At 50.0% G+C, this 22,952-nt stretch overlaps 2 protein-coding genes across 3 annotated transcripts in view; both read left to right on the forward strand.

Moving 5' to 3' along the window:
* The window catches only part of Mei1 (meiotic double-stranded break formation protein 1), a 61,420-nt gene extending 58,608 nt beyond the window's left edge, over positions 1-2,812 (forward strand). Inside the window, exons 28-31 of the mRNA XM_052748438.1 lie at positions 373-479; positions 1,345-1,476; positions 1,642-1,754; positions 2,610-2,812. Coding sequence (XP_052604398.1) covers positions 373-479; positions 1,345-1,476; positions 1,642-1,754; positions 2,610-2,655 — 398 coding nt within the window. The 3' untranslated portion in view covers positions 2,656-2,812. The remainder of the gene's footprint in view (positions 1-372; positions 480-1,344; positions 1,477-1,641; positions 1,755-2,609) is intronic.
* Positions 2,813-3,708: 896 nt separating this feature from the next.
* Positions 3,709-19,898, forward strand: Ccdc134 (coiled-coil domain containing 134). Of its 2 annotated transcripts, XM_052748436.1 has the most exons (7): positions 3,709-3,861; positions 5,798-5,916; positions 7,087-7,208; positions 7,414-7,498; positions 10,499-10,680; positions 10,992-11,063; positions 15,984-19,898. In XM_052748436.1, the coding sequence occupies exons 2-7, from the start codon at positions 5,814-5,816 to the stop codon at positions 16,107-16,109; spliced, it is 690 nt and encodes a 229-aa protein (XP_052604396.1). In that variant the 5' UTR covers positions 3,709-3,861; positions 5,798-5,813; the 3' UTR covers positions 16,110-19,898. The 2 variants fall into 2 exon arrangements, with proteins under 2 accessions (XP_052604396.1, XP_052604397.1); XM_052748437.1 differs by lacking the exon at positions 3,709-3,861 and having other exon boundaries at positions 5,814-5,916; positions 7,080-7,208.
* The last annotated feature ends 3,054 nt before the right edge of the window (positions 19,899-22,952 follow it).

Below are 22,952 nucleotides of genomic sequence, written 5' to 3' on the forward strand. Positions count from 1 at the left end.
CCCTGCTATCCTCCTGCCCCAGTGCTTTGACAGCACTGCAGAGGACACCATCGCTCCCATTGTACAGATGTGGGCACTGAGTGTCGGCGTGTTCGAGCACTAGGCCTAACCACAGTCACAGTGCTCTGAAGTAGCAGACACCTTCCAGTTGTCTGCCTCTCCTAGTCTTGGGACAGACTCTCGCTGAGAGTCCATATAGGTGGGTAGAAGTCCAGGCAAGAGACCTCATGAACCCAGCCTGCCTAATTTCCTGCCTGCAACTGTGCAGCCTTTTTTTTTTTTTTAAGCCAATAGGAGAAACTCCTCTTTGGGCATGCTCCTGGGTCTCTAGAAGAACAACATTAACCACTTGAGGACTGATGTTTCTTGCAGCACTCCATGTGGCCTCCCAGCCCTGGAATCGGTTTTTGCTGTTCACCCTCTTGGATGCTGGAGATAATGCCTTCCTCAGACCTGAGATATTAAGACTTATGACTGTGGTAAGTGTAGAAAGGATAGTCCTGTGGTCGGAAGGTATCAGCAGGGTGCTGCTAAAGAGGTCCAAAACATGACGGTATTTTAGGTGACCCTAATCTTCAAGGAGCAGAGGAGTTGGGTAGCCTTCATTCTACAAGAGACATGCCCAGGGACTTCCCATGAATAGCTACATCTAACCTTAGGACACATTTTCTCTTACTTCTTTCGTGAAACAATGACCAGGGTTGTTGCCACGTGACACGTCCAGGTACTAAGGATGTGGCGGAGCCACCCACATACTCTGCCTCCAGAGGTCCCTCATTCTAGGAAAGGAGAAAGACAAGTAAATGCATAACTGAGTTGAATGATAGAGTATTTGGCACATAATAATTCTTGTTGAATAAAGAACAAAGGAACAAGCCTATGGGTGACAGTGAAGCTCCCCCACAAACAAACCAGAGGTGAAAACACAGAGAAAAGTAATTGCCTTTGTGAAGAGTAGGTGATGTTTCAGCCGAAGCTCAAAGGATCCATAGGCAGGAGGAGGCAGGAGTCTAGGAAGTGAGGGGAGTGTAGGAGGGTCAGGAGCACAAAGGGAGGCAACAGGAACCACACTCAGTTCATCTTGGCCAGGAGTTTGCAGTGCAAGGCTGCGGGAAGAGGGGCTTGATGTCTAGAAGTCACTGAGGCCAGCTCTCCCAGGACCGCAGTCCACCTCATTTGCCCTGTTCTCCTGTGAGACAACCCCACCCATTCTCACCAGTGCAGAGCTTAAAAGCAGGACCCTGGACTTTAGAGTGATGTTCCCCGCTCAGTGCTGGGCATAGCAATGTACAGAAACGGCATCTCCTCTAATTACGGACATTTGGGGCTTTTCTTCTGGGCTAGTTTGTGCAGTACCGGAGCAGCAACGTCCTCTCTCGTGAAGAGATGGGTCTTATTTTGCAAGGTGCAGCTTTGACTGACCTGTCAGCTCTCCCAAATGATACACTCAAGGCCCTGCATGGCTTCTTCCTGCAGGTGAGTAGAAAAAGGATGCTATGCAGTTATATGAGGCTAGACCCTCAAGACCATCTTCTCTGCGGAGGGTGGAAGCTCTGGCCACTTAAGCCATTGGGAAGTCAAGAATATGGGTGGTGGGGGACAGTTAGAGAGGGCCTGTCTTTCCTGTCCCTTCTCCCATAGGTCCAGAATGTGGGTCTCCTGACTGACCACAACACAATCCAGACCTTGCAGGCCTCCTTGGAGGGCCTTCCCTCCAGTGCCTTCCCAGCCCAGCCACCCCTTCAAGACATGCTGTATCCTTTCTTGCATCTGGAGGCTTTGGCCTGGGCAACATCACCAAGGCCATGAAGGCTGTAGCATTATGCTTTTCCCCAGCCCAAGTAGGGAGGGCTGGTGAGTGATAAGTCCTAAGAAAGCCTGGGGTTGAGACCAGTCATGGTAGCACATACCTGTAAATCCCAGCACTCAGGAAGCTGAGGCAAGAGGACCTTAAATTTTCATGCCAGCCTGGACTACATAGAAATACCTTGTCAGAGAGAGAAAGGAGAGAGAGATATTAATCTCAGTACTCAGGAGGAGGAAGGCGGAGCTCTGAGTTTGAGGCCAGCTTGATCTACAGAGAGAGTTCCAGGACAGCCAGGGCTACACAGAGAAAGCCTGTCTCAAAAAACGGGGGGAGGGGGGAAGAGGAGAGAAGAAAGGGACAGGGGAGAATAAAGCCTGGCTGTCCTAGAGGCCAGAGTTGTCTAGGTTGTGATGTGCTGGAGACATTATAGTGCCTCTGTGTGTGTGTAGACGAGGAATACTTCAAAATTTTAGAAGCATAAATGCTTTTTTAAAAAATAATTTATTTCTACTTTATGTGCATTTGGGTTTTGTCTGCATGTATGCATGTGTGAAGGTGTCAGTCAGATCCCCTGGAACTGGAGTTACAGACAGTTGTGAGTTGCCATGTGGGTGCTGGGAATTGAACCGGAGTTCTCTGGAAGAACATCCAGTGCTCTTAACTGCTGAGCCATCTCTCCAGCCCGGCATCCATGCTCTTATCTGACAGTTCTTGCCCTTTTGGGGTTCTGGAAGTGTGATATTCCCTCCCCTGCCCCTTCAGCTTCCTCTCTCTTCTATTCTCCTCTCATGTTGCATACCAGCTGCCTTGGAGGTGTGTATGTCTCCCTGTCCCACATCAGAGGCTGAGCCTTAAGGACATAAAGGCCCAGACACAGAAAGAAGTGAGACCTGTAGACAAATTCAGGACAATTGTTGATGGAAAAATGACAATCTGAGTCCTTCATCTGGAGCCATTTTACTCCACTGGAAATGGAATCAGGAAATAAAACAAGGCATTCACGTTCCCGTGTGGGCTTTCGTTCTGAACTCATCTTTCTGGAACTTGTTCCTCAGCTAGTCAGTTGGACACTGGGTTGTTCCAACAGAGGATGGAGAGAGACAGAATGGAGATAGCATTTAAGGAGCAAGTGCAGAGTGCCTCATAGTAGTTTGTACATAGAGGACATGAGCAGGGCCCTGAGCTGGGAGGGCAGAGAAAGGTCTTGTGCTTGGAACTTTGAGAGGTACTTTACCTCAAATGGTCATGGGGAGAGGTTTAAATCTCAGGCAAAGAAAATCAAACCCTCAGCCTACCTCGCTGAGCAAATCTGCCTCAGTTCCCCTGGCTCCAGCCAGCCCCCTCAAACCGCTTTTCTGTACCCAATGTCGCTGGCTGCTGGCAGACAACTCCGTGCACATCTGTTTGTCTCTCAGCCTGGGCCTCCGTGTTCTCACTGACCACTCCACCTGTCTTCTCCGTATCTAGCTGTCCTGACACCCCCCAACCCCGAGCAAAACTGAAGAACTCTGGTTTAGAAATTAGTGGACTGGAGGGGCAAGTAGGGGGTGCCCGCGGTCCGCGCTGCGGATTCTGCTAGTTCCTTTAAAAAGTTCTCTGGATCTTGTGAACTGCGGTTTAAAGACGACTCCGATGAGACAGCAGGCCTGGCACTTACAACGCCCGGGCAGCCAGAGTTTCGGGCCTGGGTTTGCTGACGCGCTTTATGCAAAGTAAAGGCCCCGCCACAGCTTAACTTCCTCCAGCTCGACCAGAAACGAGATCTGCCGCGCCGAGCGACGCCTTCGACTGGACCACGCCGGGGCTGACAGCTGTAGCGACAGGCACCGGAGCCCAGCCGGGGCGGGGCCGGAAGTGAGGTCAGCGGAGCGCGGCGGTCGCGGCCCGCTCTCATTGGTCCGGAGTAGCGCAGTGGGTGGGACGGCCGCTGGTCGGTCTCCTAGCGCGGCTGGCTCGGTGCTCTAGAGTTCCGCGCTTTCAGCGGAGTTGGGTGCGTCCGGCAGTTGAGCTGCACGCGGAGGGGCTGCCCTCACCTCCTTGCACCTCCGGTCCTGGTAGGTGGCGGTGGGGGTGCAGATCGGCTTCTTGGGAGGGGAGTGCGGAGCCCCCCCGCACTGCGTCCGGGTTGGGAGACTCCGACCCCTCTTACAAGGGCTCGCCAGCCCCTCGGACGTCCCAAGGCTTGGAACCAACCAGCCGCCGGCCACTACCACTAGCTCTTCAAGACGAGTTCAGAGTCGCCTGCCGAGCCTGAAAGAGCTCTGGGGACGCTCTGGACAGAAGTGAGATTTAGAGGCCGAATAGTAGAGTTACAGTCAAGAAAACCAGACCTGACCCCACAGTCCGCCTCTTTTCTTTCCTTTCTCACGTTCGTCCTGCTTGAGTTATCTTATTTTGTGTGGTGAATTTCTGTTTGCCTAAGTTTTGCCGTGGCCTGGTTCAGGTTCCCTTGGGTCCTGGAACGTGAAGCGGAAGGTGGAGGGTCCTGGATGATCTTGGAGTCCTCTAGGCTTCAGCTGTCCCGTCTGAGGCAGAGGCTCTCCTAAGGGCCTCTCACCGAGCAACTCAAACCTGGGGCTGGCGTATGGCCAGCTCTGATATGAGGTGGCCTGTGCCTATTTAGAGACAAGAGACACTACATTGAACTTAGAGTCGGACTTTGGGCTCAGTCTAGGAACAACTGTGAGACTCAGGACAGCCACTTCATTCATTCATTCATTCGTTTATTTTTGTCCCTCAGTTTCCACATTAGTAAAACTGGGTATCTGAATATGAGGCCTCGGTTGACTTTCGTCTCCCACCCCTATTCCATCCATTTTGGAGTTGTAGACAGAATGTCACCATGTAGCCTCAAACTGCCTCAGCCTCCCAAGTGGTGGGCTTAAAGTTACGAACCACTACTTCTGGCTCCCGCTTATTACTGTTGCACCTGATCAGCTTCCTCTCATCATTTCCTTTTAAAATTGTGTATGTGTTCATGTGTGTGCATCTCTCTCTGTGTATGTGGAGTGGAGGCCAGTGGTCAATATCAAATCTCTACCTTAATTGTTCTCTACCCTGTTTGTTGAGACAGGATCTTTCACTGAACCTGGAGCTCCTAGATTCATCTAGACTAGTTGGTCAGTGAGCCCTAGGGATAGTTCTGTCTCCAGCTCTAGGACCACAAACATGCACTGTGCCCAGCTTGTACATAGAGGCTGGAGATCAAACGCAGGTCCTCATGCTTCCAACTTTACCAACCAAATCATCTCCCTAGTCCTGTCTTTCTCTCTCTTTTAAAAAATATATATACTTGTGTATTTGTCAATTTGTCTCTTACACAAGGGACAAAGTACAGGGTGTTTGGCTTGCCATACTTACTGTGTCTGTTCCCGGCTCTAGAACTTCCTGGGCTGTTGGAATAGGAACAGATGTTGCATGTGGTTCCCATGTGAGTGAGTGGTCATCTCCAAGAGTTCCCACTTCCCTTCCCACCCTGTGTCCCTTCTTTCTGTCTGATGTCGGAAGCAGTTGGAGGAGGGAAACCACACAAGTTTTATATACTGTTTCACGGCCTGAGACTTCCTGGTTGACCCTCCTAGGAGGCTAGGGCCAGGGAATTGAGAGGAATGCTATGGGCATTCCTCCAGACAGAGTACATCATCCAGACCTGCCTCTCTGCCTCAGGAAAGAGACCTCCTAAGCCCTGTTTTACAGGTAAGGAAGCTTTGGTTTAGAGAGCTGGGACAATTGCTCAGTAACAAAGGCAGATGTGGTCAAGACCCCAACCTGCATGCTAGTCTCAGTTGGTCCCTATCCAGCATGATAGAAAGTCTCTCTTTCTCCTACAATCCTATAGGCCTACATTGTGTGCCTGCTAGTCACCAGCCCTGGCTAGATCTTCAGGGCTTTCTTTCCAGAGCTGGATTCTTGGGATTTGGAGGTCAGGCCATGTCTGGGGAAGTTGCTTTTGCACTGAACTCACTTGCCTTCTTTGGTTTATTCCTCTAGCTCCAGAGTCTCAGATATGGGCCTTCTTCAGTTCCTGGTGTCCTTCTTTGTCCTACTGTTGTCTGGCACAGAAGTCACAGGCACCCTAAAGAGCACCCTGGACCCGAGCCTCAAGATTTGTATCTCTTTGGGGATTGGGTGGGGTGAATGGGCTGTCTTTGATGGGCTGGTAAACGAGATCTCTCAGCGCCCATAACTCCTCGGGGGAGTTCCAGAGATGAGCAGACAGAGTTGGTAAGAATGGGAGGGAGAGGAAACAATCTCTAACTAGACTGCGAGCAAGTCAGTTTTCTCCTGAGCTGGTTCCCCTGTATGTTAACTGAAGTTTGGGTCCATCTCTCAGATCTGCAAGGCGCAGTGAGGAGTGTATGTGTGTAGCACCCTGTAAGACCCCAGGTGGGTCCTCCAGAACTTTGGATTGCTAGCTTGTCTTGACACTGGTCCTCTGAGCCATGCCTTGGCAGCACAAGGCTGAGACAAGATCATCCCCGGTTTTGAGGCATCCACAGAGCTAGAAGGAGAAAGCATGTGTCTTAGTTACTGTTCTGTTGCTGTGGAGAAACCATGACCAAGGTTGCGTTTGATTGAGGACTTGCTTACAGTTTCAGAGGGTTAGTCTTTGATCATCATGGTGGGAAGCATGGCAGCAGACAGGCAGCCATGGTACTGGAGCAGTAGCTGAGAGCTTATATCCTGAGGCAGGAGGCAGAGAGAAAGAGAGTGGGCCTGGTGTGGGCTTTTGAAACCTCAAAGCCCATCTCTGGTGGCACACCTCTAACATGGTCACATGTCCACCTCCTAATCCTTCCTAAAGGATCCAACAAACTGGGAACCAAACATTTAAATATGACTTATGGGGTCCATTCTCATTTAAACCACCACAACAACTGAACGAATGGCCTTTGTTCTCTGTGGTTGAGGCTCTGGTGGATACAGGAGGTCTTGGGAGAAACACTGTACTCCAGGAGAATGGTGGGGGCATCTCAGGCTGAGGTTAGAGTCTGAGCAGATTGCTGGAGGTCCTGGAGCATGAATGACTGTGAGACATGACAGGAAGACACAGGAATGGAAGGGTAGGTGCCAGGTCTCAGAGTGTTAGGCTTCCGCTCTTTGAGAAATGGTACACTACAGGACCTGTATACTACATAAGCAGTCTCTTCCCAGGGGCATCCAGCCATGGCCATCCACGGCTTTTAGTGGTACAGGTTAGGAAGGGGCCCTCTGGGTCAGGGCCACTGCATTGTCCAGGTAGGGCTTTTGTGCTTGTCCCTTAACTTCGTGGTGCTCAGACAAGAAGATGTTTGAGGTGAAGCGGCGGGAGCAGTTGTTGGCACTGAAGAACTTGGCACAACTGAACGACATCCACCAGCAGTACAAGATCCTGGACGTCATGCTTAAGGGACTCTTTAAGGTGTGTTGGGGAGCAGGGCAGCTCACAGCAGGGCAGGGCTTTGATTTGTGCGCTGATGGATGAGTAAGAGTTCTCTGAGGGGATAGTGTTCAAGGAGGGAATGCACTGTCTAACCAGAAGAATTAGAGTGGGATTCAGGTAACGAGATGGAGCTAGTCTGCGAAGGTCTCCACAAAGCCACTTAGCTGACACGGGATTCCTTCAGGTGCTGGAGGACTCCCGGACAGTGCTCACTGCTGCAGATGTGCTCCCAGACGGGCCCTTCCCCCAGGATGAGAAGCTGAAAGATGGTATGGTCTCCCCGACACTTCACTTGGCTCCCTGCCACCCTAGTATTCTCTAGCTGGTCCTTCTCTGTTCTTATCATTTGTTCCTGGGAATATCCTCATGTGATACCTGAATAGTTGGCCTAGTCTATGGTTCTCTAAACATTTCTGGAATTTGGAGCCACTCATAATTACATAATTTTTCTGTCCTTAGCACATATTCCTTTATGTTGTTCTGTGGTTAGGACAGGGGAACTAGAGAAGAGTCTGCCTACCACTGCTCCAAGGGCCAGGGCAGAGTCTGCCAGTCACTTTTGGGGGAGGCATATAGGGATTGTTTCCATTGGAAGAAGTGACTGAGGCCTATCAAATAGCTGAGTGAGTGTGATTGCCAGCACTCTTTGCTACTATAGGAAAAAACCCAAACTCCTTAAGTCCCTTTTCAGACCAGGTGAGAAAAACAAGTAAGATGACAGGAAGTTTCATGTCCCTTTGTCCCCTCTTGCAAGAACTTCTGTCAGTGGTAGTCCCTCCTCACTCATGCCTACCAACAGTTCATGGTTTTGTTTTTTTCTTACTATGTAACCTTGGCTATCCTAGAACTTGATATGTAGACCAGGTTGGTCTTAAATTATTATCATCAACCCATGCGAGTCTATTAAATGGGTAACAAAATTTATTAAGATATAAATTGAGGGCCAGGCCATGGTGGCGCACGCCTTTAATCCCAGCACTTGGGAGGCAGAGGCAGGTGAATCTCTGTGAGTTCGAGGCCAGCCTGGTCTCCAAAGCGAGTTCCAGGAAAGGCACAAAGCTACACAGAGAAACCCTGTCTCGAAAAACCAAAAAAAAAAGATATAAATTGAGGAAATACACTCATGATTACAGAATGGAGTAGATTCATTTGTAATCCCCAGCGAGGCAAAACTTTTTTTACTTCTTTAAACATGCTTTCTAAGGTGCCTAACTTTGGATCAACTAATAAGATATCATCCATATAATGATAAATTATGGATTGTGGAAATTTCACACGAATTATCTCCAATGGTTTTTGCACAAAATACTGGCATAGGGTAGGGCTGTTTAACATTCCCTGTGGGAGGACCTTCCATTGATACCTCTTGACTGGCTGGGAACTGTTATAATTAGTTACTGTGAAGGCAAATTTTTCTCTATCATTTTCTTATAAAGGTGTGGTAAAGAAACAGTCTTCTAAGTCAATAACTATTATAGGCCATTCTTTGGGTAGCAGAGAGGGCAAGGGCATCCCAGTCTGTAGGGAGCTCATAGGCTGGATTACTTTATTAATAGCTCTCAGATCTGTCAGCATTCTCCAATTACCAGACTTTTTTAATAACAAATACAGGATAATTCCAGGACTGGTAGATTCTTCAGTGTGTTGAGCATTTAACTGCTCTTGAACCAGCTGTTCTAAAGCTTGTAGCTTCTCTTTTGTCCAACCCAGACAGGTTTATCAGTTAGCCATTTTTTTTTTTTTTTTTTTTTTTTTTTTTGGTTTTTCGAGACAGGGTTTCTCTGTGTAGCTTTGCGCCTTTCCTGGAACTCACTTGGTAGTCCAGGCTGGCCTCGAACTCACAGAGATCCGCCTGGCTCTGCCTCCTGAGTGCTGGGATTAAAGGCGTGCGCCACCACCGCCCGGCCAGTTAGCCATTTTAAAGGAAGGGCTCACACCTGTAATCCTAACTTTTAGAAGAAAGATCATGAAATCAAGGCCAACCTGAGCTACATACTGAGTTTTAGGTTAGCCTTTGGTCACACAAAGACGAGAGAGAGAGAGAGAGAACTTAATAGAAAATTAAAGCTAGTTATGGTGCGCACACCTGTAATCCCAAGTATTGGTGGGTAGAGACAGAATTAGGAGTTCAAGGCTATCCTTAGTTACATAATAAGTCTCAGCTCAGTCCTACTTGGGCTGCATGGGACCCCCTGTCAAGCAAAAAGAAACAAAATTAAATGGAAAGAATATTTTAAACAAAACTACTACAACTCTTTGCTGGCCATCCTGACAGAGCTGACCCTGCACAGACGGTTACCACCAAGACACAGCTCTGGACACTGGGTTCCATGGCTGGGGAGTTGGCATCTTTGTACAGAACAATGCCCATCTCTGAGTCACAAAGTAAATGGATTTTTTTTTTCCAAAACAAGGGAATACCTAGGATTTTTTAGCCCAGGCTGGCCCCATGACTCTATAACCAAGGATAACCTTGAATTCCTGAGCCCTGGTTTTGGACTGCCCAATGCACTGCTGTGCCTGACTTCAGCAAGTGAGTCTTCCCAGCAGCAAGTTGTGAGTCTGAACACATTCCCAGGTTTGCAGCCTAGGTTTGACCCTCATCAGCTACTAAGCACCAGTTTCCTATCTGTCCAGGTTTGCTCCCGTTCCTGTGATAAACACCTTGACCAGAATCAACTTGGGGTGAGGGGGTGGGGAAGGGTTTCTTTTTGCTTCCGGATCACAGTCCATCATTGAGGGAAGCCAAGGCAGGAACTGACACAGAGACCATGGAGGAGTGCAGCTTACTGGCTTGTTCCGCATGGTTTGCTCAGCCTGCTTTCTTGTATAAGCCAGGGTGGCTCACAGGTGGCACCCATGGCAGGCTGGGTCCTCACGTTAGTCCTCTAGCAAGAAAATGCCCCACAGATATGCCCACAGACCAGTCTGATGGAAGCAGTTCCCTGAGGTTCCTTCTTCCCAGATGACTCCAGCTTATGTCAGGTTGAAAAAAAAAAAAATCCAACAACAAACAAAACAAACACCTAACCAACGCAGTCTGTAAAGCAGGAACAGCAGTTGTCTCTCCCTGTAAAGTCCGTCAGTGGGGTAGAAGGCCCTAGCACATACTGCACATGCAATGAACAGCCTGTATCAATGGGTGCCAAGCCTTCTCTGATTGGTGGGTTTAGTAAATGCCTCCATTCCTGGAGGAGGTCTAGGGCCAGCTAGGTGGACAAGAGGAGAAGAGCAACCACCCTGACGACTCACTAAGATCCTCTTGCCAGCTTTCTCCCACGTGGTGGAGAACACGGCCTTCTTTGGTGATGTGGTGCTGCGCTTCCCGAAGATCGTGCACCACTACTTTGACCATAATTCCAACTGGAACCTCCTCATCCGCTGGGGCATCAGCTTCTGCAATCAGACAGGCGTCTTTGACCAGGGGCCCCACTCACCCATCCTCAACCTGGTAAGGACTGGTAAGAGGGCTGGGAGCCCTGTCAAGTGGTGGGCTGGAAGCCTCGCATCTGTCTGTGGTTGGCCTTATCAGTTATCCTTGGTCATGAATACTTAGCTACATTTGTTTGTGCATTTCAGGGCACTTTGGGTCATGGAGGCCTAATTCAAGGGGTTCTGTGCTATCCTGGAGGGTCCCTAGGGATTGTTTTTAGCCTACATCTGGCCCAGGGTCTGAGGCTTAAGTCCCTGCATGGTGGGAATGGCTCTCTGGCAATCAGGGAGCAGAAGGCAGAAGAGGATGACTAGCTTTTTCATTCACAGATGGCCCAGGAGCTGGGGATCAGTGAGAAAGACTCTGACTTCCAGAACCCGTTTAAAATAGACCGGACAGAGGTGAGCTGCTGGGGCCTGCAACTGTTTGCTTTATGTCTGATGGGTATGGGAGGCTGGGTCTGCAGGGGCTACGGCCTAGAGAAGGCCGTGAGAGCTTTAAACTTGGAACCCGACAATCCAAGAATATGGATCCAGAAACCATTACTCAAGTCACTGAAGGTTTTGGCAAGTCACTGTTTCTCCCTAAATGTGTACCATAGCTGGAGGTGGAGTGGAGACTGGGGGGGATTCCTGAGACTATGATCTTTATCTCATTGCACACTATGTACCCCACGTTGTGAATGTGAGAGTGACCAGGTGAGGTCAGATCATGCTCTTCCCTGCTTCGAGCCTCTGATACTGGTACACTGGGGCTTCTGTTCTCACTCCTACACACGCCTTTCTTTCATCTAGAGTTCTAAACTCGGCTCTGGGGGCTAACAGCTGCAGTTTGAGAAAACAGATGGTGACACATGCAGGGAGGAAGGGAGCAGAGGGAGCAGGGCAGGGCCAAGGAGGGCTGGGAGGAAGGGCCCCTCCCATGCCCAGGAAACTAGGACGGACGCCTGTGTAGAGAGGGGTGTGAGGATGACAGGGCTAAGGTTGTACGGCTTGCAGGCTGACCAAGTAGCCTGCTACTGTTTGTAGATGTCAGCGGGTCACAGACGCTCTTCAGGGCAGCAGAAGCAGGAGCTAGACTGTTGGGCTCATGGTCTTAGGAACCCTTGTTCTTCCAGGTCTCTTCATGGAAACCGGGCAGGTGTTGTGCATTCAGGGTTTGCATTATACCTGCAGACCGCTGTGCTTGGAAAGTTAGCCATCTTTCTGCATAACAAATTAAACAGATCTGTGCTTTGTCCAGGGAAAGACTCCACAACCTTCCAAGATTAGTCTCTCTGCAAAAATAATCCTGAAAAGTGGTCTGGGTCAAGTTGCTAGAAGGGAGGTATAGTGGTACTTGCCTGTAACCCCAGCACTCAGGAGGCTGGGGCAAGAGGCCACCTTGGCTTTATAGTGAATTTAGGCCAGGCTGGACTAAAACTGCCTTAGAACAGTTATTAATCAAACTAGAGAACTTAGCAGATTTTGCATTACTGTGCTCAGCAAGAACATAGGACGGTGCCCAGCGCCAATCACAAATAGCCTACTGCCTGATCAATCTGACTGAGAGGCCGTGACCAAATCCGTTCAGTTTGTTTCATGTCGTTTATGGAAGCTGCAGTTAGATGTATTGCTTTTTGATTGTTGGTTTGACTTTTAAGACAGTCTCACTCTATAACCCCAGTTGACCTTGAACTCTCTATATTCCTGCCTTAGCCTTCCTTCTGAATGCTGAAATTACAGCCACAGTATTCTGAATGCCGGGGTGAGGCCAACCTGCAGAACTGACTGCAGTTATCATGTTCTCCAGGGTCCCTGACTCAACTAGTCTTGGGGGGACTAGTGTGTCTCATTTTGAACCATCAGAATATCATCTAAAATTAATGTATTAGCCATTACACCCACCTAAAATTTAGATTTTTACCTACCAATCTCATTGAATGTATTTGTCAATAATTATAGGAAGCAATAGATGGGCCCAAAGCAACAATCATCCACCGTGGATAGACATTATTCCTGTGGCCCTTTCTCTCCCACTTTACACTTTTAAGTCTTCAGTACATTGTTTGCCTTTCAGTACATTGAGGGTATTTAACTTCAGAATTTTAGCCTAGGTTGCCTGTGTGGTTTAATCCAAGGCTGCTCAGGCATTAGGAATAAAAGATAGGCCAGGCAGTATTGGCGCATGCCTTTAATCTCAGTACTCGGGAGGCAGAGGCAGGCGAATACTCTGAGTTCATAGCCAGCCTGGTCTACAGAGTGAGTTTCAGGACAACCATAGTTTATCTGTGAGAATAAAGCAAGGCTGTACTATTCTTTGTGTGTGCATAGGTATTCTGAGGAGACCTTTGATGGTGTGGGACACAGACTAGTTCAGTGCTGACTGTCAGTGTGAGTGTCTCCATCATGTGGATGGGAATTTGCACACCAGTTAGTGGTGTCTGCCACTGTGGTGTTCTCTGGGCCTTCTAGAGTCTCAAGCCATTCCCAGGTGCTGGAGTCATTGCTGAATTATTCATGTGTCCCATCCTGATACCAATAACTTCTCTTTTCTCTAGTCACCCACTTCTTTCACCTAGACCTTTCAGAAGGTTCAGATATGAGTGGGACAAGGGAGTTTTTACAAGGTTATAGAGACCTGTTGGCCAAGTGTGGTGGCACATATGACCCCAGCTATTTGGGAGGTTAACTAGGACAATCACTTGAGCCCTGGAATTTGACACCAGCTTTGACACATGGGACAAAACCCAGGGAAACCGGCTTTCTGTATTGTCTCACAGTGGTCACAGATGTATTTAATTCCCCCAGCAACAAGTTGTAACATGTATGAGCTTCCTTTGTCAACTTACTAGAGACCCAGTACCCTGGTTTTTACTGGGAGTTGGTTATACAAGTACCCTGTATCTAACTAGTACCCAAACTCCAAGCTGCTGGAAGGAAACTTACTATAAACCATATCGATTTCACAGAGTTTGAGAACAGTGAACCACTCTTACTGATCAAGACTATGGTTTCCAACTGCCAGTCAAGGGCCAACTTTAGACACATGGCCTTTAAAAGATAGCAACCATGCTGGGCGGTGGTGGCGCACGCCTTTAATCCCAGCACTCGGGAGCCAGAGCCAGGCGGATCTCTGTGAGTTCGAGGCCAGCCTGGTCTCCAAAGTGAGTTCCAGGAAAGGCGCAAAGCTACACAGAGAAACCCTGTCTCGAAAAAACCAAAAAAAAAAAAAAAAAAGGAAAAAGATAGCAACCAGACCTGCAAGTCTTCCTGGGTTTCTCTATTGTTTTCTTGTTTGTTTTGAGACAAGGTCTTATGAAGCCCAGGCTAGCCTGATCTCCTGATCTTGCATTTACCTCCCAAGTGCTGGGATTCCAGGCATATGCTACCATGAACGGCCACACCTGCAATGTTTGCTAATTTCTGGTCAGCACCCTAGTTTTTAACCTAGCTGAACCACAGTGGACCACGCCAGATTATTTACATCTAGCAGAACCTCTGAGGTTCCTGTTGAGCTAGTGTTTTTTTTATGTGCCAAGGGTAGGGGATATGGTTTTCCCCCGAAAGTAGTTGCTGCTCCTTCCCAGTGATACACCCCTCAAGGCTCCATGCTATAATCATAACTCTGATAAGTAGCCCTGGACAAGACCTTGATTCTGCGTGTACCCAGTCAGTGCATGTAGAGGTGCTCAGGGCCTTGGAGAGATTCTTTTTGCTACAAGGGGGCACCTAGGGAAATGCTTTATTTCTGCAAGTAGGTGCTTCTCATCCTGCAGTCAGATATGCCTCTGTCCCACAGGAGGGCGAGTCAGCTAAATTCTAGGATAAATTTACTGTAACATTATGATATGCTCTCAGACATGATCATAGGAACAACATAATTTCCTTCTTGTCGGCTGGAGATAATCCTGATAGTTTTACCAATCCCCCCTCCCCTCCTCCCCATACTGGGACTTGAACCCAGGGCTTTATACATAATATACAGATGATCCCCAGCCTGCCCACTTTTTTTGTACTCAGCATGGACCTCTCAGTGGGAAGACTCTCTTATGAGACCAGAATGGTAGGTATCTGGGACATGAGTGGGATGCCTGGTTGGGTTAGTCCTAGGTAGTTGGGCATTCCATTAGCTGTGTGGCCTGAACACATCATTCCTGTCTCAGAGCACTCTTGGGACGTCCCCCTTTTCCCAGAGGCATGGACTACTTATGTGGCAGGTAGGTTATGCCACAAGGTGGCACTCTTAGTTTGTTTTTAACGCCTACCTTGATCACACTTGTCAATTTTGTCCTAAGAATACATAAAAGGGACATATTTCACAACCTAAGTTTCAGATCCTTTTGTGTTTATAGTCTAATGAGTCCATTCATTCATTCTGTTAAAAGTGTACACTGAATGCTGTTATGGTGCTCTGTGCTTGGGACATAGTGGAACACAACACCCAATACCAACATTCCGTCGTCATGAGACATGCTGTTGTAGGTGACAATCACAAAGTAGGTGACCACAAAGGAGAAGCACAAGAATAAATTAGTACAAAGTTGAAGAGAGGGTGCCAGTGAGGAGGCAGATGCCACTGAGGAGGCAGATGCCACTGAGGAGGCAGATGCCACTGAGGAGGCAGCCATGGAAGAGGTCCCAAGGGCAGTGGTAGCAGAATCGGAGCAAATGAGATAAAGCGGACAGGGCTGGGAAGGGCATTCTGGGCCTAGGCCACAGCATGTTCAAAGCCTGCAGGAGTGTAGTCATGGGAACCTCGGTCTGTGACAGACAAACAGACACAGAGATGCAGGTTTGATAGTAATTAGCCACAGAGACCAGCAGAAGCTGTGGGTTAGGGGAGACTTCTGGAGAGGATGGAGGGAGGAGTCATGACCTGGGATTGAAGTTGAAGTTGCCCCCAAATCCTTGTCCTCTCTGTCTGCCTGGCCTTCCCATCTCTCACTCCTGATCCGCTTTGCTCCCGTGTCCTCCTGTGTGGGCACTGTTCCCTGTTCACTAGAGGCAGCACCTGTTGTCTGGGACTCCTAGCTTGCCTCGCTCCTGAAAGGTGTCAGGTAGGTATTCCAAGAGCCACACTGCTCCCTTTTCCTGGAAGAGAGTATGTGTTTTCCAGTTCATGCCTCGGCTGACATCTCCTGTCTTCCCTATCTGCCTGTCAAGCCCCTGATTATCTCAAGATCTAGTCAGCATTTCCTTGAGCCCTTTCATCTGATTCCTTATCTGAGACTCCCTAAGGGCAGGGCCTTCTCCTGGAACCTTCTTGTTTAACATTCCATGAGTTAGCTCGGAGGAAACTTTGCTACTCCTAGACTAAATCAAATCACTCTGCCCTCTCAGTTCATTCCTAGCACTGACCCTTTCCAGAAGGCCTTGAGGGAAGAAGAAAAACGCCGGAAGAAGGAGGAGAAGCGGAAAGAGATCCGAAAAGGCCCAAGAATCTCAAGATCTCAGTCTGAATTGTAGCCCTGGAGCAGTTTGGGACCTAAGGGATCATCAAGAGGCCAGTCAGAAGAGGCGCAGCCGTGTGGCTGTGGTATAGCAGCATCAAGCACCATGGTGAGCACCAGCCACTTCCGGATGGGGACCCCATGTTTGCTGAGTCCTCAGGAGCTGGGTCTGAGCCTTGGCCAAAAAGACTGAGCCTCTGGGATCTTAGGGCACATCAAGGGGGCCTTGAGAGGACACTGTTCTGTAGACAGGACCTTGCAGAGAAGCTGTTGGGGGAGGCTGGCTGGGGGACTCCTGGTCTGGATCCTCTTGGTGAGAGTTGCAGGCCAGCCGCTGGCCTTTGTGAGGAAGCGGTAGAATCTGGCTCTGAATTACAGGTGAAGGTGTCATGCTTGTAGCTGGCCTCACTGTATTCCTGGGCTGCCTATCACCATTCCAGCTCTCTGCAGAGCAACACTAAAAGCCAGCAAATTCACTGGCCTCACCAAGGCTGACGAGGAGCCTGTAAGGACACCAGGAGCTTCTAGCATGGCAGGCCAAGCCTGGAGTATGTTTCTGCCTCATCAGGACGGAGCCCTAGGCCTTCGCATTGCAGAGAAACAAGAACAAGAAACAAGAGGTTTAGGCCTCTCATTTACTCACTGCTGCCCTTCATAAGGGATCAGTTTGGAGGGGACCCAGAAGTGTCCTGGGAGGGTGTTTATTTCAAGGAGACCTTAAAAGAACATGATCTCTATTCTCAGATAACTGGGGACAGTCACTGAGCTGGTTCAGGGGACAATCAACTTGTTCTCTCTACTGCTAAAGCTGGAGCCTGTGTGTGGAGAGATGTTATAGGGGACAGGTTACAGGAGGCTGGCTTGGTAACGGGACTACTGTAAACTGCGCTGACCAGACGGTGGGCTTCTCAGTTCAGGGTTCAAGCAGAGTCTCATGACCACAGGGCAGGGAGCTGTGGAAGGAGTTAGGCCCTCAGAGGGCAGCCTGGTTTCTATGAATTCCAAAGCAGGTGGCTGCCTTGGCTCTATTGAAATTTCAGTGCTACCTCTTCGATCTTGCCAAGCCAAAATGTATCCCTTAAAGGCATGGAGACACCCACCATTCCTACGTCATCCCCAGCCATACCCCTACCTTCAGGAACACTCTTCCTCTTACTGCTGACAGTGGTGGCGAGACCTGAGCCTTAGCCTGACTGACCTTGGCCTACTCTTTCTTCCCTGTGCTGTGCCTTCATTGGTAAAATAAATTTGATAATGTCTGAATCCTCTGCCAAGCTCTAACCTACATCCTTGGAGGCTTACCTTTCTACTGGCCAGCATAGCAAAGGGAAGCCAGGTGTTGGGGAGGCTTCTTGGAAGGTCCCAGAGTAGCCTGCATCTCAACAGTCATTCGGGAAAAGTATGGGGATGAGAAGTAGTCGGGAGGAGGGCTGGAGAAGTTTTCCCGTAGAAATGCTTATCTGATGCAGAAGACATACGCAGCTGGTCCAAGAGCCCTGGGCTGCATTCCCAGCCTGTCCCTTTCCAGCTGTGTGACCTAGCCGATTCCTGTGAGGTTTCTATGATAGGACAGCACTAGCGGCTGGGACTTCCTGGCCTATGGAAAGGATGAGATCTACCCATCATCTGTTGAACCTGTGCTAGTGCTTGTGGGGCTCGGGGCCAGAGCCAGCCACGAGGGTCCTCCCTGTCCCTTCCTCTTTGAGAGAGGTTGTGGTTGGTGGCTTTGCAAGGAAAATGCTTCTTCCCATAACTTCTAAGGAACCAGGTCAGCTTGGCTGTGGACCTGTCTTTCTTTTCTGTGATTTTGTTGTTGTTGTTGTTGTTTGGTTGGTTGGTTGTTTCTTTGAGACAGGGTCTCACTATGTAGCTCAGACTGTCCTGGAACTCACTCTGCAGATCAGGCTGACCTCAAACTCAGAGATTAATCCTGAGATTAAAGGCATGTGTCACCACACCTAGTGGTGGGTGGGTGGGTGGGTTTAGAAAACAAAAACACAAAACACTTGAGGGAGGGCACTTGCTTCTCAAGCTCACTCAGTGGCTGGGATTCATTTATGTTACTGTAGCTCTACCAATTGTATGTTTAGGTAGTGGCCGTGGCCTAGGTAACTGTGTATGTTTTCTAGTGGCCTGACCTGTGTGCTCATGGTGGCAATAATGGCAGTGTGGTCTTAGATGTTTCAGCCTTCTAAGTCCAGTCCATGGCACTCCTGGAGACTCCGGGAGTCCCTTAATTTTCCCTTAAGGCAGGGCATTTCAACAGTGTGGCACTGTTCACATTTTGGACTACTTTACTATTGTGTAAGAAGGCTATCCTGAGTGGTGTAGGATATTTAGCAGTATCCCTGCTCCCCACCTGCTAGATGCCAGTAGAGTCCCACAGTTAGGGCGACTAAAAATGTCTCCAGCCATTGCTAGATGTCTCTCCTTCCCAACTCAGTTCTGTTTTCCTCGGCCCTCCCTAGTCAGTGTCCAGATGGACGAGGGCTTTAGGGGATGATCCTTCTGGGTTATTCTTGTTCCGAGCTCTGTCCTTGGTCAAAGTCTGCTCTGTCTCTAGTAGTGTCTTCCCTCAGCTTTTCTTTAAAGGAATAGGTATTTTGGCCTAGCTTCCCTTCCCTTGGCTTTTCTTCTTGGACAGTCAAAGCTTAAATCTGCCCTGCTACCACCTGACAACCGTCATTACCTGTGTTTCAGCTCATTCTAGCCACACTCTTGATCGATCCAGCCAGAAAGCTTCTTATTTATTTATACTTGGTTTTTCAAGACAGGGTTTCTCTGTGTAGCCCTAGCTGTCCTGGAACTCTCTCTGTAGACCAGGCTGACCTTGAACTCAGAGATCTGCCTGCCTCTGCCTCCAGAATGCCAGGATTAAAGGCATGCACCACCATTGCCCGCTTAAAAAAATAAAGATCTTTCAAGGGAAAAAAAAAAGTCTACAAACCTAGTTCAAGGACAGCATGTACTACATAAAACCTGTCCCCACAGAAAAGGTGTGTGCCACCAACCTCTACTGGGACTTCATTTGTGCTTCTTCAGGCCAGTTGACCAAGCATACATGGAAAGGACAGAACTTACGGGAATTGGTTCTCTCCACTTCGTGAATCCCAGGGATTGAACTTGGGTTGTTGGGTTTGTTGGCAAGCACCTCTACCCACTGACCCATCTTGCTGGTCCCAGGCCAGAGTCTTGATATCACAGGTCAGGCCCCTTGTTAGTCTCATCACACCTTTTCCTTGGTCACTTGTACCATTGTCTGTTACTTTTATGTTCAGTGTTTTTGTCATTCACAGACACACACACAGACACACACAAGTACTTAATGTAAGGCCCTCAAGTGGCCAGGTCCTGTCCCCAGACTACTCTAAGGTCCCTAAGGGCAGTTTTTAGCCCCTCAAGATGCAGGTGGCCAAGCTCTGCTCTACAAAAAAAAAAAAAAAAAAGAGGAGGAGGAGAAGAAGAAGAAGGAAGAAGAAGAAGCCGCCCAAGATCAGCCACAGAAACTCACCAATCCCTACTTGCTCCTAAGATCAGGCCACAGAATCTTGCCAGGAAACCTCCATCCACACATACCCGCAAGAAACCCTGTATAAAGCCTGCCTCCTGCTCAGTTCTCTGCCGCTTCTCCCAGCCACACTCTTATGTCTGTGCCTGTAAATCTCTTGTGTGAGGTTTGTTACCTTTCCCCTCAGAGCTGCAACACTTGCATTGGGAAAACCTTTCCCCCCAGGGCTGCAACACTTACACCTGGAAGGCAAGAGCTGTTTGCTTGCTACAGAAATCAAATAAATGTGAAAATTCCGAGGGTGGTCCTGTGCTGTTTTGAAGATAACAAAACCGAGGCTTAGCAACAGTTGCCTACCCAGCCCAATGCACGGGTTAATGGAGCCGCAAGTTTCTCCATACAGCCTGTATGGTCTTTAGCTCTGTCTGACCCCTAAAACAGCTGCCTCAGACTCTGGAAGATTTTCCCATGTATGTCATGAAAGCTTTTTCCTGTCAATAAATGCACATGTCTTTCTTCTAATGCCCATTCCATAATTTTTTAAGGCTGCCATGATCTTTCACTGTGGAGGTAATTTATATGGTGACTTCCTGGGCTGCTTGGGTTTTCCCTAGTTACAAAGAACTCTGTGATGAATGTCTTTGGGTGTATGTATTTACTCAGCATTCCTTTGAACACAAATCTTTGTTTCCTCGGGATACATTCTTGGAAGTTTGCACCTTGGTGTACTATGTGACCACCTGTAAGATGATGCAGTGAGGTGACTGCTGGAGTGGGATGCTTCAGGATCCTCGGAGTCCCACCTCTAGAGACCAGGGGTGGGCTTGGGCAAATGACGTTGTTCAAAGGCCTTGAGTGATTACGAGGTTCCCATGATCGAGGGCCAGTTGTAAGATGTTGACAGCACTCGGGCGATCCAAGACCCTGTCAGGTCTTGGGTGGAATGAAGTGACTGGCCAGGTCTGGACCGCATCCCTGAGTGTTGGGGCACTGTGATTCTTCTATTCAGGGCTAGAGCGAGGGAGAGGCAACTGGGAAGATGACGTAATGTGCTCACAGCGTACCGGGGGCTGTGGTCGGTAGCGCCCGGCAGCCGTCTGTTAACCCTTCTAGTCCTGGACTCGCGCCCAAGTCGCTCCTGGAGCTGATCCAGCGGGAAAGTAGCGGCCCCTTTAAAGCCGCGGAAGGCTGGGTCGAGGGCCTGGCGGCTACTCTCCGCGGGCGCAGGGAGGCCGTGAGGGGCGGGGCCCCGCTATGCAAATCTGAGCTGCTGATCGATGACGCGCCATCACCCCACGAGCCGCTTGGCGCGCCGATTGGCTGAGCAGAGCCTGGTCCCATTGACAACAAACATGGAGGCGCGGGGGCTGGGGGCGGGGCCGCAGTGGGCGCGGCCCGGGGCGGGGGGGAATCCTGCCCCGCCCCTTCCGTGGAGTCGGGGCGCAGCTCAAACATGGCGGCGGCTGGCACGGGCCGGTGAGGCGGTACCAGGTGGGGGCCGTCGGGTGTCATGGGCGGTGGCGGCGGCACCGCCTCCGCGTCTCCCTGAGCCGGACCTCACGGGGAGGGGTGGGGGGGGAACTCTGCGCCAAGCTGGGCGATGGACGAGAGCAGCGAGCTGGGCGGTCTGGAGACCATGGACACCCTCACGGAGCTGGGCGACGAGCTGACTCTGGGGGACATCGATGGTGAGTGGCGGCTGGGTGGGCGTGCGGGGGGCGCGCGGGGAGGAAGGGGTTACGGCGGCGCTCGCGGGTGCGCGTGCGCCCACCCCGCGACCGCCCTGGCGTGCGCGGGAAGGAACCCGCGGACCGGCCGGGCTGGCCCGGCGGTGCCCAGTTCTTCCTTGCTCCAAAGCCTGAGCCCGGGCCACGGCGCAGGAGGCTCCCGGAGGCCGAGGAGTCCTGGGCGCCGCAGGGTCTGAAGCGGGGCTGGGGGGCGTCGCGAGCGCGGGCAGAGGAGGAAGCGAGGCGGCCGCCTCCCTCGCGCGCCCACACGCGCTCGGGTTCGTCCGGTCCTCGTCGCCGGCGTCGCACCTGTCACTCCCTGCCCGGCCGCTGGAGCGGCTTCGGGATTTCCCGGACTGGGCTCTTAGGCTCGGCTCCCCACGCCCCTGCTCTTTCCGCGACTGACCGACAGCCCGGGTGGCTCCAGGCGCTCTGGAAAACTTGGGGCAACAGCTGCAAAAGCAAGTTACTGATGCAGCGGGCAGAGGCGGCGGTGCGGCGGTCTCGGCTGGAGACCCGGGCGCTCCTGCTGTCGCCCCGCAAAGGGAGTTGAGCAGCGAGAATTTTGAGTTGTGCCCCCCCCCCCGGGTGCAGACTAGGGAGCGGGTGGCCTTTGTTTCGGCAGCCTTAACAGCGAAGTGGACGAACTGGTAGGAGCCCAGGGATCCTCTCTGGCAGTTCTCTCACTTTTCGGCCGCGGGAACGAAGGTTTGGAGAGGGTCCCAGACTTGCCCGCGGTCATCGTGCTGGTTAACAAAGCCCGGTTCTCTCAGCTCCTCAGCCAAGATTAGTTTCTTTCCACTCCACCTTTGAGGATTTGAAGTCCAATGAATAGGCTAGTAATTTAGTCAGTAATTGGGTTCTTTTGATATTCCCAGTCCCAAATACTTGGCGTTATTTCATTTATTGCTTGCACAGTCCTGTGAAATAGGTATCATTCTCGTGTTTTACAGGAGTGTTATCTAAGGTCACTTACTTTCGTGAGTCCAGAACTCTTAAGCAGTGACTCAGTTTATTGGAGTGTTATTACATCTAGAATCTACAACCTAGCAGGCAAATCTGTTGGCTACATCCTCATTTTGCAGATGAAGAAACAGGTAGAAGGTTCTCTTCTGTGAGAAGAAAGAAGTGACAACAGTTGTTTGAGAAAAGGTGTTTGCCCCTTTCCTGTTTTGCTTTTGTATCATCCCCCCTCCCCCTTGGTTTGCCCTTACTTTTTATTCTGGTCATCCAGGCAGTGTGACAAGACCCTGTAATCGAAGTTCCACTTTTAACCACAGATTCTTCCACTAAGTATTGCTAAACACAAAGATAGGTTAACAAATGGGAGGGGTTAGTTCTTGGAACACAAGGGTAGCTAGTGTGTTTTGAGCACTCAAGTGCAAGACACAGTGTTCAGCACTCACACATTCTCAGTCCTTATAATAGCCCTTTCAGGTAAAGATGACTGTTACACCAGTCATCTCCTCCCACCATGGGTGCTGAGCCTGAAGCCCAGGACTGTTCCTTAGCTCCCCAAATGTTCCAGTCAGTAAGAAGTAGATCTAAAACTGCCTACTATCAGGGGCACAAGAAGAAATTCATGGGTTTTTTGTACTTATATTTTATAATGACCTTTATTTGT

This window comes from Peromyscus californicus, unplaced genomic scaffold (assembly GCF_007827085.1).
Source record: "Peromyscus californicus insignis strain IS unplaced genomic scaffold, ASM782708v3 Scaffold_20__1_contigs__length_68692818, whole genome shotgun sequence".
Classification (NCBI taxonomy): Eukaryota; Metazoa; Chordata; class Mammalia; order Rodentia; family Cricetidae; genus Peromyscus; species Peromyscus californicus.